We start from the raw sequence: 14740 nt of genomic DNA, 5'->3' as shown, positions 1-14740 counted from the left end.
ATGTTAAATATAAAATCTAAATATAAATGTTAAATATAAATATAAATGTTAAATGTTAAATATAAATATAAATGTTAAATTTAAATGTTAAATATAAATATAAATGTTAAATGTTAAATATAAATATAAATGCTAAATGTTAAATCTAAATGTTAAATCTAAATGTTAAATCTAAATCTAAATCTAAATGTTAAATATAAATGCTAAATGTTAAATCTAAATGTTAAATATAAATGCTAAATGTTAAATCTAAATGTCACGGTGAAACTAAATATTTAGCTAATATGCAAATTCACACTGCCTGTCACCGGAAGTACCAAAATAAAAGCTCATTGTCGCGAACAAGCGCTATCCGCGGTCTCCTCGGGTAGTCAGGCGAGTGATTGCGCTGCACTGTTAGTCATGTCTCCTCACTGTGCTCTCATGTTGCCTGCCACCATGTCCAGCGACTTAAGCTTGATTTATGCTTCTGCGTCGCGGCGACGGCGTAGCTACGTCGTCGACGCAGTCCCCTACGCAGACCCTGCGCCGTAGCCTGACGTGCGCCTCCAAAAAATCCTGACTACGCGTCACGTCGACGCGTCGAGACGCGAACGGCAAGGACTGGGATTGGTCCGCTCAGACCGTCATTCCGGCAGTTGCTTTTCCGGTCAACAGTATAACAACACCGCCAGTTACTTCTGCTGCTTGCATGCTTGTCTCCTATTGCTTGTGAACTCCATGCTTTGTGAGATCCCAGCAGGGCAGGAGGAGTATTGGTGTTGTGTAGCATGTAGCTTGTAGCCCCACACTGTGACCAGAATGCTACACAGCATATCCGCTCTGACCGCAACTGCAGTGCAAGAGAGCAAGAACCCCCCGAAACCAATCCCCCCCCCCCCCCCGGCTTGGCGGTGAATTGAACGCGTTCCCTCGACGCAGAACTTCGAATGCTCAATGATGGCGTAGGGTCGACGACGTAGCTCCGCCGTCGCCGCGACGCAGAAGCATAAACTAGGCTTTAGCTGGAAACATTGGTAGGGCCGTTTTGGCAGCAATACAGAGGTTCAGCAATGCATCCGCAACGACAGCGACAGAAGCCCTTTTCACAGAGTCTCCGCATTGTCGCCGCAGCGGCGGTTCGCCATTTCTCTGTCGTCGTCGTCGTTGTTCACACAGAGCCAAGCAGCTTGATGTTTGGTGGGTCAGGATCTCAATCCCAACACTTTATAACAGCATCCGTATGATTATAAACAGACAGCAGTACATGTTTAGATTGACAGGACTCCTGTCAATGGAGGACACCTGGGGAAACACCTTGGAAAAACACACAGACGTCATCAACATGACGTGTACCTCTTTCGGAGCCGCAGCGGCGGCTTTCTGTGTGAATTACACAGCGGTTCGTCTTTATGCCAGCGCTGCTTGGCTCTGTGTGAACAACCAACAGCGGAGAATTAGCGAATCGCTGCTCCGGCGATAATGCGGCTTCTCTGCTTGAAAAGGGCTAGCACAGCTACAGCATACATTACAGTAGAGCCACTACAGCACTCGGTAGCTTTTATTTTGGTACTTCCGGTGACAGGCAGTGTGAATTTGCATATTAGCTAAATGTTTAGTTTCACCCGTGACATTTAGATTTAACATTTAGAATTTAGATTTAACATTTATATTTATATTTAACACTTAACATTTAGATTTAAATTTAACATTTATATTTATATTTAACATTTAACATTTAGATTTAGTATTTAACATTTAGATTTAGATTTAACATTTAGATTTAACATTGACATTATATTTTTACAAGAGAAGTAAATATCACAAAGTTCACAAATGTTGCTGTAAATCTGGTCAAAAGCAATACTAAAAAATTCACATACGTTTTTTTAATGGAGTTTGGTGCTAAATGTGTGGAAAAGTTGCTGTTTATTTTAGCATGCGCAACTTTACAATCGGCGCCCCATACACCGCAGCAGTCACTGCTGTGCGAGTGACTGCTCCTCAGGTAAGAATAGACAAACTTTTTAAGTTTCTCTGGCTCCTTCACGATCCCGGACGAGCCCCCAAATATGTTACGTCCCCATATGGCTAGGGGATGAAGGGTGTAACGTAGTTAAATAATAAACCGGGTGTAAAGGAGGGGAAACACTGGGTAACGGTAACTCAAAAACTGCTCTATTTAAGCCAGCAAAAAACACTAATTAGCCAAGATGCTATTGTCTTTATGAAAAAACTGCCGGTCGTAGGTCATGTCTCAGACCCCGTACTCACGTAGCCGGGTATCTGCTAAAACGAATATATTTTTCTACGTTTGGACCTGTCATCCACATGAAAACGCATCATAAACGAATATTTTAAAAAACTCCGGGCAAAGTGAAGATTTGCGAATACTCCGTTTATGCATTTGCGTGTGGACAGAGATAACCGGAGTTTTGCGTTTTCGAACGTCACAATATGCACCAAAACAACAACAAATCTGCTCTGACATCAAACGTGCGACCTTTGTTTACTGCAGAAGCATGGCTCCGAGTGCCTTGAAAACTGTGGTGGTGTTAACTATTGTGCAGGCGCTGTTTACCTCTTTGATTTTACAAGCCCAACTACTGCTCCAAGAGCGCAGGCGACGGATAACATTGTCGGTGATTTGTGATTGAAAACGCAGATGTTCGGTTATGTGTGGAAGGGTTTTTTTTTTCGAAAACGAGGTAGTGTGGATAAAATTTATTTTATAAACGGAGGGGGGGAAATATTCGGTTTTAAAAATACCCGGCTACGTGTGTACATATAGGCCTACAGGTTTGCCTAAGTGGCAAGTAGCCTCAGGTGTGGCGCTCCACACACAGACGAGGAGGAGGGGGAGGATGAGGGTGTCACCTGAATGGGACAAAAGAAAACACAACACACACCCACAGCACTGGGGCTGTAACAAATAACTTCCACATATGAACTCAATTCTATACCTCGATGGGGGTCAGGACCTGATTCCGGTGACAACAGTGGTTGTCAAGGAGTAAGTGTGCATGCCTATATATACTATGTGTGAGGGGGGCTGACAGGCCATGTTATAGCTGGAACTGCTGGAAGAGGCGTCCTCTCAGGCTCACAAGAAAGTGAATGAAAGTGAATGAACATCACATTGTATTCACAACAGAATGTCAATAACAAACGTGACGACGATCACGGAGGAGCACAACCTCACCGAGCAGTGCGACTGGCTCAGCGAGGAGAACAGAACTGACCCGCGCGTAACCGAGCGGCTGGACGCTGCCGGCTGCCACTTCCTCTCCATCCTGCCCTATGGACAGGCAGTTCCAGCGGTGATATGCATTTTTGTGTTGCTCACTCTGTTCTCACTGCTGGTTAATGGCTTCACACTGTTCGGACTGGGGCGGTCGGACGACCTCTCTTGGGAGCCGCGCGTTACTTTCTTCAAGAATCTGATTTTGAGCGACCTCGTGCAGACTGTCACCTTCGCCCCGTCGGTCATCCACGCTCTAGTTCAACGCCGGACGATGGAGTTTAGCCTCTGGTGTCGCGTCCAGTACTTCGTGGGAGCCTCCAGCATCTTCTCCAGCCTCTTCTCCATCACGTGCATGGCGATGGAGCGCTATTTCTACGTGTGCCACGCCATCCATTACCCGGTCATCCTCACTCGGGTGCGCCTGCGGCTGGCCCTGGCCGTCATTTGGGTCAACTCCATCTCCGTCGGCATCGTCGCCACGGTGTTGCTGCACACAGGCGAAGAGCAAAAGAATGAACCGTTCATCCGCGGACTTCTGTGCGAGCCGGACATGGTGGAGCAGCACATGGGTTTCCCCCGTGCCCCTGCCATCTTTCGCAAAGTCTTTGGCTCCGCTACTCTGCTGCTGTGCCTGCTGGTTTACGTTTTCTGCTACTTTAGGATGTACCGGGACGCGAGCAACGCGGTAATCCCGTTCGACAGTGTCAACACCGCAGCGCGCAAGACTGTGCTGTTCTACTGCGGCATGCTGGTCCTGCAGCTGCTCCCGCTGCTCATCAAAGTCACCTCGGACTTGCTGTGGGAGTTTGAGGGCGTCCACACAGCGACAACGGCAACCGTGTTCCACATATCCTTGGCGGTGATGGTTTTAGTGCCACCGTGCATCAACCCGCTGGTGTACGGGCTGAGGAACGCGGAGATGAGGCGGGCGCTGCTCGGCCCGTTCCGGCGGTGGATGGAGAGGAGGCGCACGGATGTGTGACAGCCGGAAATCTCAGTGTCCGATGAGATGTTTGACATGCAATGCAGGGAGGTTAATTTATATAGCACACATACCCAGAGGTAACACTGCATAATAAAAAGGGATGCAAGTTTTATGAATATGCACAACAAAAACTTCTACCTTATAAATTTGCAAACCATAGAAGAGGGATTTTTTATAGTCATTCCTCCTATTTTCATACACCGACGCAAAAGCAACTAAAACCATTGAGATTAAAATGAGGAAGCCAGTTTCAGTTATTATATCTGTTTATAATGACTTTTTAAAAAATATCGCTTAGCCTACTTCTAAATTATTTTTAATGATAGGTGCACTATAGTTTTGGCGAAGACATTTTAATCAAGAGAAATATCTTCACTGACTGACCCTGCCACCTTTCTAGTTTCAAACAGTGTTGTGGGGACCTTATTGTTCTGAGAACAGCTTGTTTATTCAGTCGTGGAAAAATAAATATTTATGATTTTGTATTATTACCTCGTTACATTTAGAAATATCAAAATTCTGAGTTTGAATTTCTTCTCTAAAACTACATAGTGACCCTTTAATGCTCTGAAAAGCGAACGACTAGGCAGCTTGTATGCTGTTGTGGACCAATTTTTAACTACTCATCATATTAGTGTTTGTGTATTGTCTATTGTATCTGATGATTTCAACCTGATTATTGAAGTATTAAATAGGCAATTAGCATTGAATAAAGACTGCAAGCAAGCTTTAAGTCAGCCCTGCAATGTCTTTGGGCCACAGTATTCGGCAACAGAGTCAGAGAGATGTATGCAAGTTCAGGGATGACGTCTGAAAACATTCAATTAAAATCTAATTTAATATATTCTTAATCACCTTCTTGCACAGAATTTGCAGAGAAAGTATTTCAATGCAGCATTACCCCCTTTGATGGCATATGATGTCTGAAATTTAAATTAATTTAAAGTTCAGCAGGGAAGTTGTTAAGACTGGTTATGTCCAGCCGCATCTGATTACAATAATACCATCAGTGACAAGTGAAAACATACGAGGGTTGGAAGGGTAACATTTAATATAGAGGGGATTTCAACCACTACCCCTTGCAGCTCTGTTCTGAGGGGCAAGGGGGCACTCGGAAACAAGGGGTAGGGTAAATTGGAAATGTGATTCAGCCCAAATGTGTACAATCAAGTCTTTTATTATGGTTATAAGATGCTGTCCCTTTGATAACATGATTACTTGATCACACGCCCAGTGTCAATGCAGTATCACTTTATTTGTGCTGTCAGCTGAGCCTGTTTCTTTAAAAAAAAAAGCCAGTGAACTTTGACAGTTTTAATGAAAACTGTTTATCGAACAGTTTTGTCATAGTTGCATATTGTTTTAATGTTGAGTTTTATAGGGAGATATTAATCCATCCACAACCAAAGTGATAACAGTGATGAAATCACACTAACAATTGTACTGATCAAGCCATGGCTGACTTATGTCTGTTATTCTGTTGCGATCCTCCTCCTCTTATCATTTTTTATATTAGAGCCAATCGACCAGTTCCTGGTTCGCTGAGTGACACGAACTGCACGCGCTGTTGATGTTGCATCTGTTCAGGCTTATGCATAAGTATAAGTATATTTACACATTCTTATGCATTCTATTTATTATGTAAAACACAGCAAACTTGAAGTGCTTACTGTGCATAATATTATATATTATATATATTTCTGATGTTGTAAGTGTGACAGTACTCGACAAAATAAATTTTGCTGTTGTTGTTTTGTATTTTATATTGTGTATATTCTAGCCTAATGGTGGAATGTAGTGATAATGATGTAATGTTAAAAGAATAGTTGGACATTTAGGGTAATCTTCAGGTTGAAGAAGAGTTGAATGATTGAAACACTCTCATACTTGTCTGATAAATATAAAGTTAGGGCAAGTGGCCAACTAGCTTAAGACTGGAGATGGGGAAACAGTTAGCTCGCCCTGACCAAAGGTAACAAAATGTATTTACCAGCATCTCTAAAGGTCAGAGCATCTACACTTATTCACATGTTTTATGTTGTGTTTTTGTTATTATGGAATTGTTATTGTGTATTTTCCCCATTGTTAGCAAGTGAAGAAATGAAGATGTTGTTGAGTTTAAAACATATATGCATTTTGCATTAATGCAATCTGAAAACACTGATTTACATCTGTCAGATGAGAAAATAATAAATAATAGATGTTATTTCTGAATTGTCTCAAAATGTGTTCCTTTCTGAATCTTGTTTTAACTATCTATATATACACCCACCCTTCTGCCATTAACTTTGACATCTGCTAACATCTAGCTACCATCTTCACAAACATCTGCTACTGTTCTTGTGACCTTTCCATTATTTATTTTAAATACCTACCCCCCAACTCGTTGACACTACATTGTACAAGAACATCCATATATGCCCACGTACATTCAGAAACACAAACCATTATGTCCTCATCCTTACCTTAACCATCACACCAGGGGTGGACTGGGACAAAAATTCAGCCCTGGCATTTTCTGTCCAGACCAGCCCACTACATTATCAGCGGACACCACGTAGAAGTCCACAAATCTCGCGGCGTCTTCTCTCACACATACTACAAAGGAGAGTCATATTCCTTGATAGCAGTTAACAAATAAAGCACGTAGCTATGAACTCAAGGACTAAAATTGACAGCTATAGCATCAACCAATCAATCTTTATTCATTATAGTGTCAAATCATAACAGAAGTTATGTCATGACAAGGGGTGGGACGAGACTAACAGGAAGAATCCAAAACCAGACTCGGGGTGGGCGCTACCTCTACCAGGTGGGTGGAGAAAGAGCAAGAGAGACAAAGAGACAGAGACAGGGAGATGAGGACAAACAGGGACAATAGTAACAAAATATCCTGACAAATAATCTAAATAGGAACATATTACAGACAGTAGCAGCATTAGAGCTGGAACTCACTTGTATTAACGGTGACTCAGTCATTATGAAACCATAAATAGAGAATTGAAAAAAAAAAAAAAGATCTATAGCTGTGTGAAAAAGTAAGAATTACAGGTCTGAATAGATATGCATTCTCATATACGTGTATGTGCACAAGTATGTATTGCCCTACTTCCTCGTCCGCAGCCAGCCAGCTCCACAGAACTTGTACTCAGTATCTGTGTACTGACAAGTAAATGTAGCCAAGTAGCCTTTTTGTGACGTGGTGACACCTAGTGAACAAATTTATCTCAAGTCTCAAAAGAGGCCTAAGGCCTATCTCCATAACTGTTAATTGAACTTAAAAGATATGCAGATGTTGGAAAATTAAAATCATCAATATGAAAAGACAACAAGGAAATAGTCATAATCAAACTTTTTTTTTTTTCCAAAACAAGTTGCATAATAAACTCACAAAGTCAAGACGAAGGTCTCAGATATGATGGATGACTCAAACACCATAGAAGAACTTCTAGCAGGTCAGGGAGTCTCTAATCATCACAAAGTAAGTAAGATTTCAGAAAACATAAAAAATTAAAAACTCACCATACTACAGGAGACTCAACAGCCAAACTTTGGTGCAGTGAGTGGAGGCAGAGAGAGAGCAAGTCCATGGACGGAGGGGGAACAACTCCTCAGGCTCTCACATGTCGGGCGGGAGCGGCGGGAGCACATTACACCGGTTTTAGAGTCGCTGCATTGGCTCCCCGTCCGCTTCAGGATCGATTTTAAGGTTCTTTTACTGGTTTTTAAATGTCTTAACGGCCTTGCGCCCTCATATTTATCTGACCTGCTTTTACCATATCAACCCTCGCGGACCCTGAGGTCCTCCGGCACCGGCCTTTTATCCATACCAAAACCAAGAACGAAAACCCACGGTGAGGCGGCATTTAGCCACTATGGCCCCCACCTGTGGAACAGCCTGCCGGAGAACCTCAGGTGTGCAGAGACTGTTGATATTTTTAAGGGAAGGTTAAAGACACACCTTTTTAATCAGGCTTTTAACTAATATTTTAAATTCTTCTTACGTTCTTATGTGGTTTCATCTCATTTTATGTTGTTTCTTTTTTCTTGTTTTTTAATCTTAATATAAAATAATTTTATTTGGTGATTTATCCTTCGGTGCCATTTTATTTATTATCTTACATATTTTAATCTTTTTAACTGTTCACTCTTATATTCATCTCTTGTCAGGCTTTTTATTCTATCTTATGTTTTTAGTTTTTTAGGTTTAACTCCAGTGTTTTCCCCAGGGGGGTCCCCCGCACTGGGAGTGGTGCCTGGGCTGCTGCTGGGGGTGCTGTCCTGGGTTCTTTCGGCCCTGCCAGCTGTTGTCTGTCGGGGTCGGGGGGCCTGGGCACTGGTGCCCCCTGTGGCACAGCCTGTCACTCCTCCCAGTGCGGACGGCCCCCTCCTCAATCCTCGGTGCCATGCCATGTCTCCCTATTGTCAGTAGTGAGAGTGTGCAGGTGCGTGTGTGTTTGTGTTTGTATGTATGTATGTGTGTGTGTGTGTGTGTGTGTGTGTGTGTGTGTATTATGGAGGGTGGGAGGGAGGGGCTTTCTTTAAAATTGTTTTGTCTTTTATGTGTAAAGCACTTTGTGCTGCACAGCAAAAAAAAAAGAAAAAAAGTGAAAAGTGCTATATAAATAAAGTTTTGATTGATTGATTGATGTCAAGTGGTCTGCATGAGAGGGACATGGATCCATTAAGTCTGAAAAGTAAAGAAAATGTTTTCCTCTGCCTGCACCTAGAGTTGAAAACTTTTTGGATGTGCGTTTCTTTTAAAACTTTTTAAAAATTATCAATTCTTATTGTAGTGACTAGTCCTTTCCTTTGTTCACTACTGGATGCTGATTGTTTTGTTTTGACGTGTACTCGAGCAATAAACCAACAAGAACTTCCTTTGTGTTTGAAATAATAATCGTCATTTAATTTCTTAATGAAGCCACATACTTATCATTTATTCACATAAAAAATAGACAGAAAAATCACTCAAGCACACTCGAAAACTGCTCCTCCATTCATCAACAACACCTGGGCAACACCACTGAGTAACCTGCCTGACCCCCGCCAACATCCAGTTCAGGTCAGCAACACAAAGGAAATACTGCCGCTATTTTAAAAACACTAAGAAGACTCGACACAAAAGGTGGAGAGCTCCTAGAGCGTCACACCCGGGGATCAACTCTTCTCGACTGGCAGGACAGCGGCGAGCGGAGCAAGCTACTGCTAGCGCGAGTTGTTCAAAAACCTTTTTAGTAAACTGTGTACACAAACAATGTTCTCAATGCTCGTGTTCATGTGTAGAGACCCTGGTGATACTACGAGCAAAGTTTCATGTTGTGTCGAGTCATGTTAGCGTTTTAAAAATAGCGATTTTGATGCTACCGTAATGTTGCTCCTAGCACGCAATTGAAAATGATTTTGACCCGAAAACGAAAGTACAGTAAATCTTAAGTGGCTTTTTCGTCGTAATTATGCTTTTACATGAAGGTTTGACTCGGGTTCCTTCACAAAAAAAGCCTAGGTTGCATTCACTCAGTTGGTTGGTTATTCCAGTCCTCACTATGTAGCAAATAAAAGAACACGCACACACCCGCGTGCGTGCTTGCATGCACACAAAGGTAATAATGTAATATGAAGGTATATAGATGTCAAAACAACCAGAGAGATGCGCAGCAACGTGTGTGCACGCATGAGAATTTTGTTATGCGTGCGTGCGTGCGTGCGTTGTTACGTGCAGATTGTATTTCACGCGTAACAAGAAGCTGCGTGCGTATGAAGCAGCGTGCGCACGTCTGTCTGTCACTGTTTGACAAATGTTGTCACGCGTTCACACACGCGTGCGGTCGCAGTTTCTGATGTGCGACCGGAAGTTGATCTGCACCGTGCGCAACACTCCGCGTACTTTGACGCCTCGTGTAGTCGGCCTTTTCATTTTATTGAAGTGTCGTCAACCAGGGGAGGCAGCAGTGAGCCAGACACTGCTGCCAGCATCTCAAAAGAAGAAGAAGAAGAAGAAGAAAGGTGACTGGGAAAGATGGTTAATACTTTATAAATACATAGGTCAGTAGTGTTGTGCCATCTACTGGATGAATATGGAACACAGAACAACTACGCGAGGCGTCAAAGTACGTGGAGTGTTGCGCACGGTGCAGATCAACTTCCGGTCGCACATCAGAAACTGTGAACGCGTGACAACATTTGTCAAACAGTGACAGACAGACGTGCGCACGCTGCTTCGTACGCACGCAGCTTCTTGTTACGCTATGGCGGTAGAATCGTGTCATAATGCGTGCGCACCTATCAACTGAACGTGTCACACGCGCGTGCTTTGACGCCTGTGCAGCGAGCAGCGCCTGACGTGTAATGTAGTTTCCTCATTGACTTATAATGGTCCCCCGTTCACACGCACGTTCACGCGTATGACTGCTGCACGCCGGTAATCACACGACGCGCAGTGACTACGAGTAACATTCATGCGTTTTTATGCGAACGCACGCATTAACGCTCGCATGAAGATAATTGAACATTTTTGTCACACGCTCACATGTAGGCGGAAATGACGTGCGCAAACTATGTCACGCGTAACAAGATGCTGCGTGCGTATGAAGCAGCGTGCGCACGTCTGTCACTGTTTGACAAATGTTGTCACGCATTCACACACGCGTGCGGTCGCAGTTTCTGATGTGCGACCGGAAGTTGATCTGCACCGTGCGCAACACACCGCGTACTTAGACGCCTCGCGTAGTTGGCCTTTTCATTTTATTGAAGTGTCGTCAACCAGGGGAGGCAGCAGTGAGCCAGACACTGCTGCCAGCATCTCAAAAGAAGAAGAAGAAAAAGAAGAAGAAAGGTGATAGATACAAAAAGACTCATCTGCCGGGAGTGTGTTGCAGCTATTGAGGTGCACAAACCTAATGCACCTCTCCAGCGGTCCCGGCAATTCTCAATGAAGTGATTACCTGCGGGGGGCATGGTTAACTTACAAATGTTTGTCATTGATTTTGTGTCTTATGTGAGAAAGCAAAGTAAAAGAAACAGCAACAGAACACTTTATCTGTCTTCATGGAACAAATGAATCATGTCATGTAAAAGCCTGTATGTCTGTATCTCGTATTGGATCGATTGCGCCATCTACTGGATGAACATGGAACACAGAACAACTACGCGAGGCGTCAAAGTACGCGGTGTGTTGCGCACGGTGCAGATCAACTTCCGGTCGCACATCAGAAACTGCGACCGCACGCGTGTGTGAACACGTGACAACATTTGTCAAACAGTGACAGACAGACGTGCGCACGCTGCTTCGTACGCACGCAGCTTCTTGTTACGCGTGAAATACAGACTGCATGTAACAACGCACGCACGCACGCATAACAAAATTCTCATGCGTGCACACACCCGTTGCTGCGCATCTCTCTGGTTGTTTTGACATTGATATACCTTCATAGTCGTGTGATTACCGGCGTGCAGCAGTCATCACGCGTGAACGTGCGCGTGAACGGGGGACCATTATAAGTCAATGAGGAAACTACATTACACGTCAGGCGCTGCTCGCTGCACAGGCGTCAAAGCACGCGCGTGTGACACGTTCAGTTGATAGGTGCGCACGCATTATGACACGATTCTACCGCCATAATACATATAGCCACACACACACACACACACACACACACACACACACACTATTGTATGTCACCTCCCATGTCTTGTTGTGTGCCAAAGTGACATTCTTACAGGGTTCAAAATTGTAGTTTTTACAATGTAAATTAATGACATCTCTTCAATTTCCATTACAGACGTCTAAACAACTGCTTGTGATTCAAAACTGGATGGATTGGATAAATTACATGCCTCATGATACTTCTGCTACTAAGGTTGAGTTTTCGGATGTGAAGTAGAAGTACATTTGGCTCATAACAGGAAGTTCTTAAGACAACTATAACTGACATTGAGAAGACATCTAAATTACATTGTAAAACTTAAATTTTGAACCCTGTGCGCATGTCACTTGGACATCAATAGTGAACTTATAAAAGATGTCTAAAAAAATACATAACATTTTTTTCATTCTGGTTCTCCACTGGAAGTCATTTCAACATCATCAAAGACAGATAAAACAATCTATTCGTTAAGGGATTCTTTAAAAACACTTTTGGTTGTACAGACCATCAACACAGAGTCATGTTCACGGTGTTAGATAAGAAACTGTTATGGTTTGTACCGAATCTGGACCCAAAAGCACGACTCAAACTACAGGTTTCAGGAGAAAATAACAAGTCTTTTAATGATCTCACGTGAAACACAAGTGCAACGGGGAGGAGTGGTGAGTGTAGTCCCAGGATCCAATAGTGGTTCGTGAAATCTCCAGTGAAGGTGAGTGAAAGTCTCAACGTGGCGTCTCACACTGAGGAGGGAACAGGTGAGCAGGCTGCAGGCAGGCAGGTCCACAGGCAGGCAGGTAGGCAGGAGCAAACGGTGGAACCGAAGCAAGCTCAACAGTCTAAGGCAAGAAGGAAAAACACAGCAGAATTAGCTACACTGGCTAATCACAGGACAAAGGGCAAAAAACACGGTGGAGTCAGGAAGCACACAACCAGGAGTAGCTACAGATGAAATGATCTGGCGACGAGCAGGAGTGAATCCAGAGTCTTTATAGCAGGGCTGATTGCTGGAGTGGCTGCACCTGGCGCTGCCTGTGGAGGGAGACCACGCCGACAAGCACACACACACACACACACACACACACACACACACACACACACACACACACACACACACACACACACACACACACACACAGACAGGGGGAGAGACACAGGAGGAACAACAGACAGGGAATGACAACACACACATGAAGGGAGAAAGGAGGGCTGCCATGAGGATCATGACAGAAACATGTACAAGCAAAATGATGCTATGCTATGTACACTCATCCACCTCAATTACCTGTTCTGACTGCCAACCTGGTTTTCACCTGTCTGCTCATTGATTTAAGTAAATTAACTTTTACCTTAACCTGTTTGCTTTTGTTGCTCAAGTTTGCTGTTTTTTGTTTTTTTTTAGCCATTTCTGTTGTAGAGAGGTGTACAAAAACGGGGACAGGCTATACACACTCAACAGAAATATGTACACAGCACTTTTGTTTTTCTCACAAGTATAAGTAAGACTTTTTCTGTCCACACAAAAAAATTAATGCTCTCAAATTTGGAGCACAAATGTATTGAAATCAATGTTAGTGAGCAGAGCATATGAGCGGAGTGGAGCGGCGAGCGAAAGGATTTTGTGCCTTATCTCTCCCTCCAATTTCGCTCCGGTCACTCATGCCCCATCCAGAATGCATCTTTGCACCTGCGCGCACACCCACACTATTTTCTTGGTGAAATTGGAGCGAGAGATAAGGCTCCGCTCCACCCTTTAAAAAAATAGCCGCTTCTCACTCAACACAAAATCCTTCCGCTCATATGCTCTATTAGTGAGCACTTCTATGCCAAAATAATACATGGTCTATCAGGATGCTGATTAAATAGCATAATTAATGCACGTATGTTGGACTGGTCACAATGAAAGGACACTCTAAAATGTGCAGTTTTGTCACACAACACAATATCAGATGTCATACGTTTTTAGGGGGTGTGCAGATGACATGTTTGCAGAAATGTCCACCAGAGCTGTTGGACGTGAAGTAAATATTCAGTTTGTTATAAGCCGTCTCCAAGTCATTTCCGAAATTTGTTTTATGAGGGGTGTGGGGTCATCAGTATCTGGTGTGACCACCATTTGCCTCTTGGAGTGTGACACAAATCCTTTGCATAGAGTTGATCAGGTTTTAGATTGTGTCTTGAGGAATGTTGGTCCACTCTTCTTCAGTTTTGTTACTGGATATTGGCAGGAAATAGAACATGCTTTCTAAAATCTAAATTCTCATGTAGCAAGACTTGCTGCCACTCTGGGTTTACTCTGCAGAGTACACAGGCACAACCCTTCTCTCTCAGGAAATGTTCTTCATTGACTGCTGCTGATTCATTTTAACAAGAACTAAGACTCACTACTGTGTGACTCTGGCTGCCTGGCTCTTCTGGTCTTCATTAAATCCAGTCCACAAATAATAATTCACAAACAAAATCCCACACACCAACGTGCCCGTGCTTGGTGTGCAGCAGTCATCACAGGTCCAGCACACGGCTGCATTAAAAAGGGAGTGCTATTTAACTAACAAGCTACAGCTGTGACAATCAGCTCACCTGGCGCCGCTCTGCTCACCTGGCGCCGCTCTCCACACCTGTCCTTCCTGCAGCTGCATGCCAACCACGCCCACCTCCACATCGCAGAAAGCTCATTGGAGCTTATGGCAGTGAAATGAGCATCCAATTCACAGGCAGCACGCCAACTGCACACTCCCTCAAAACTTGCGTCATCTGTGGCTTCGTGTTGTGTGATTAAACTGCACAGTTTAGGGTGGCCTTTTATTGCGACCAGTCCAACATAACTGTTCACTAATCATGCTGTTTAATCAGCATCATGATACCCACACCTGTCAGGGGGATGAA

General features: G+C 43.6%; 1 protein-coding gene across 1 annotated transcript; it reads left to right on the top strand.

Moving 5' to 3' along the window:
- Positions 1-3134: 3134 nt before the first annotated feature.
- LOC311264776 (olfactory receptor 14I1) lies at positions 3135-4205 on the top strand (the record flags this gene model as incomplete). The annotated part of the gene is made up of 1 exon (XM_084365875.1): positions 3135-4205. The coding sequence occupies one exon, from the start codon at positions 3135-3137 to the stop codon at positions 4203-4205; it is 1071 nt and encodes a 356-aa protein (XP_084222001.1).
- Positions 4206-14740: the final 10535 nt, after the last annotated feature.

This window comes from Pagrus pagrus (genome assembly GCF_965226575.1).
Source record: "Pagrus pagrus genome assembly, chromosome: 11".
Classification (NCBI taxonomy): Eukaryota; Metazoa; Chordata; class Actinopteri; order Spariformes; family Sparidae; genus Pagrus; species Pagrus pagrus.
Note: the sequence above shows the minus strand (reverse complement) of the source record. Positions and strands in the feature narration are given on the sequence as shown.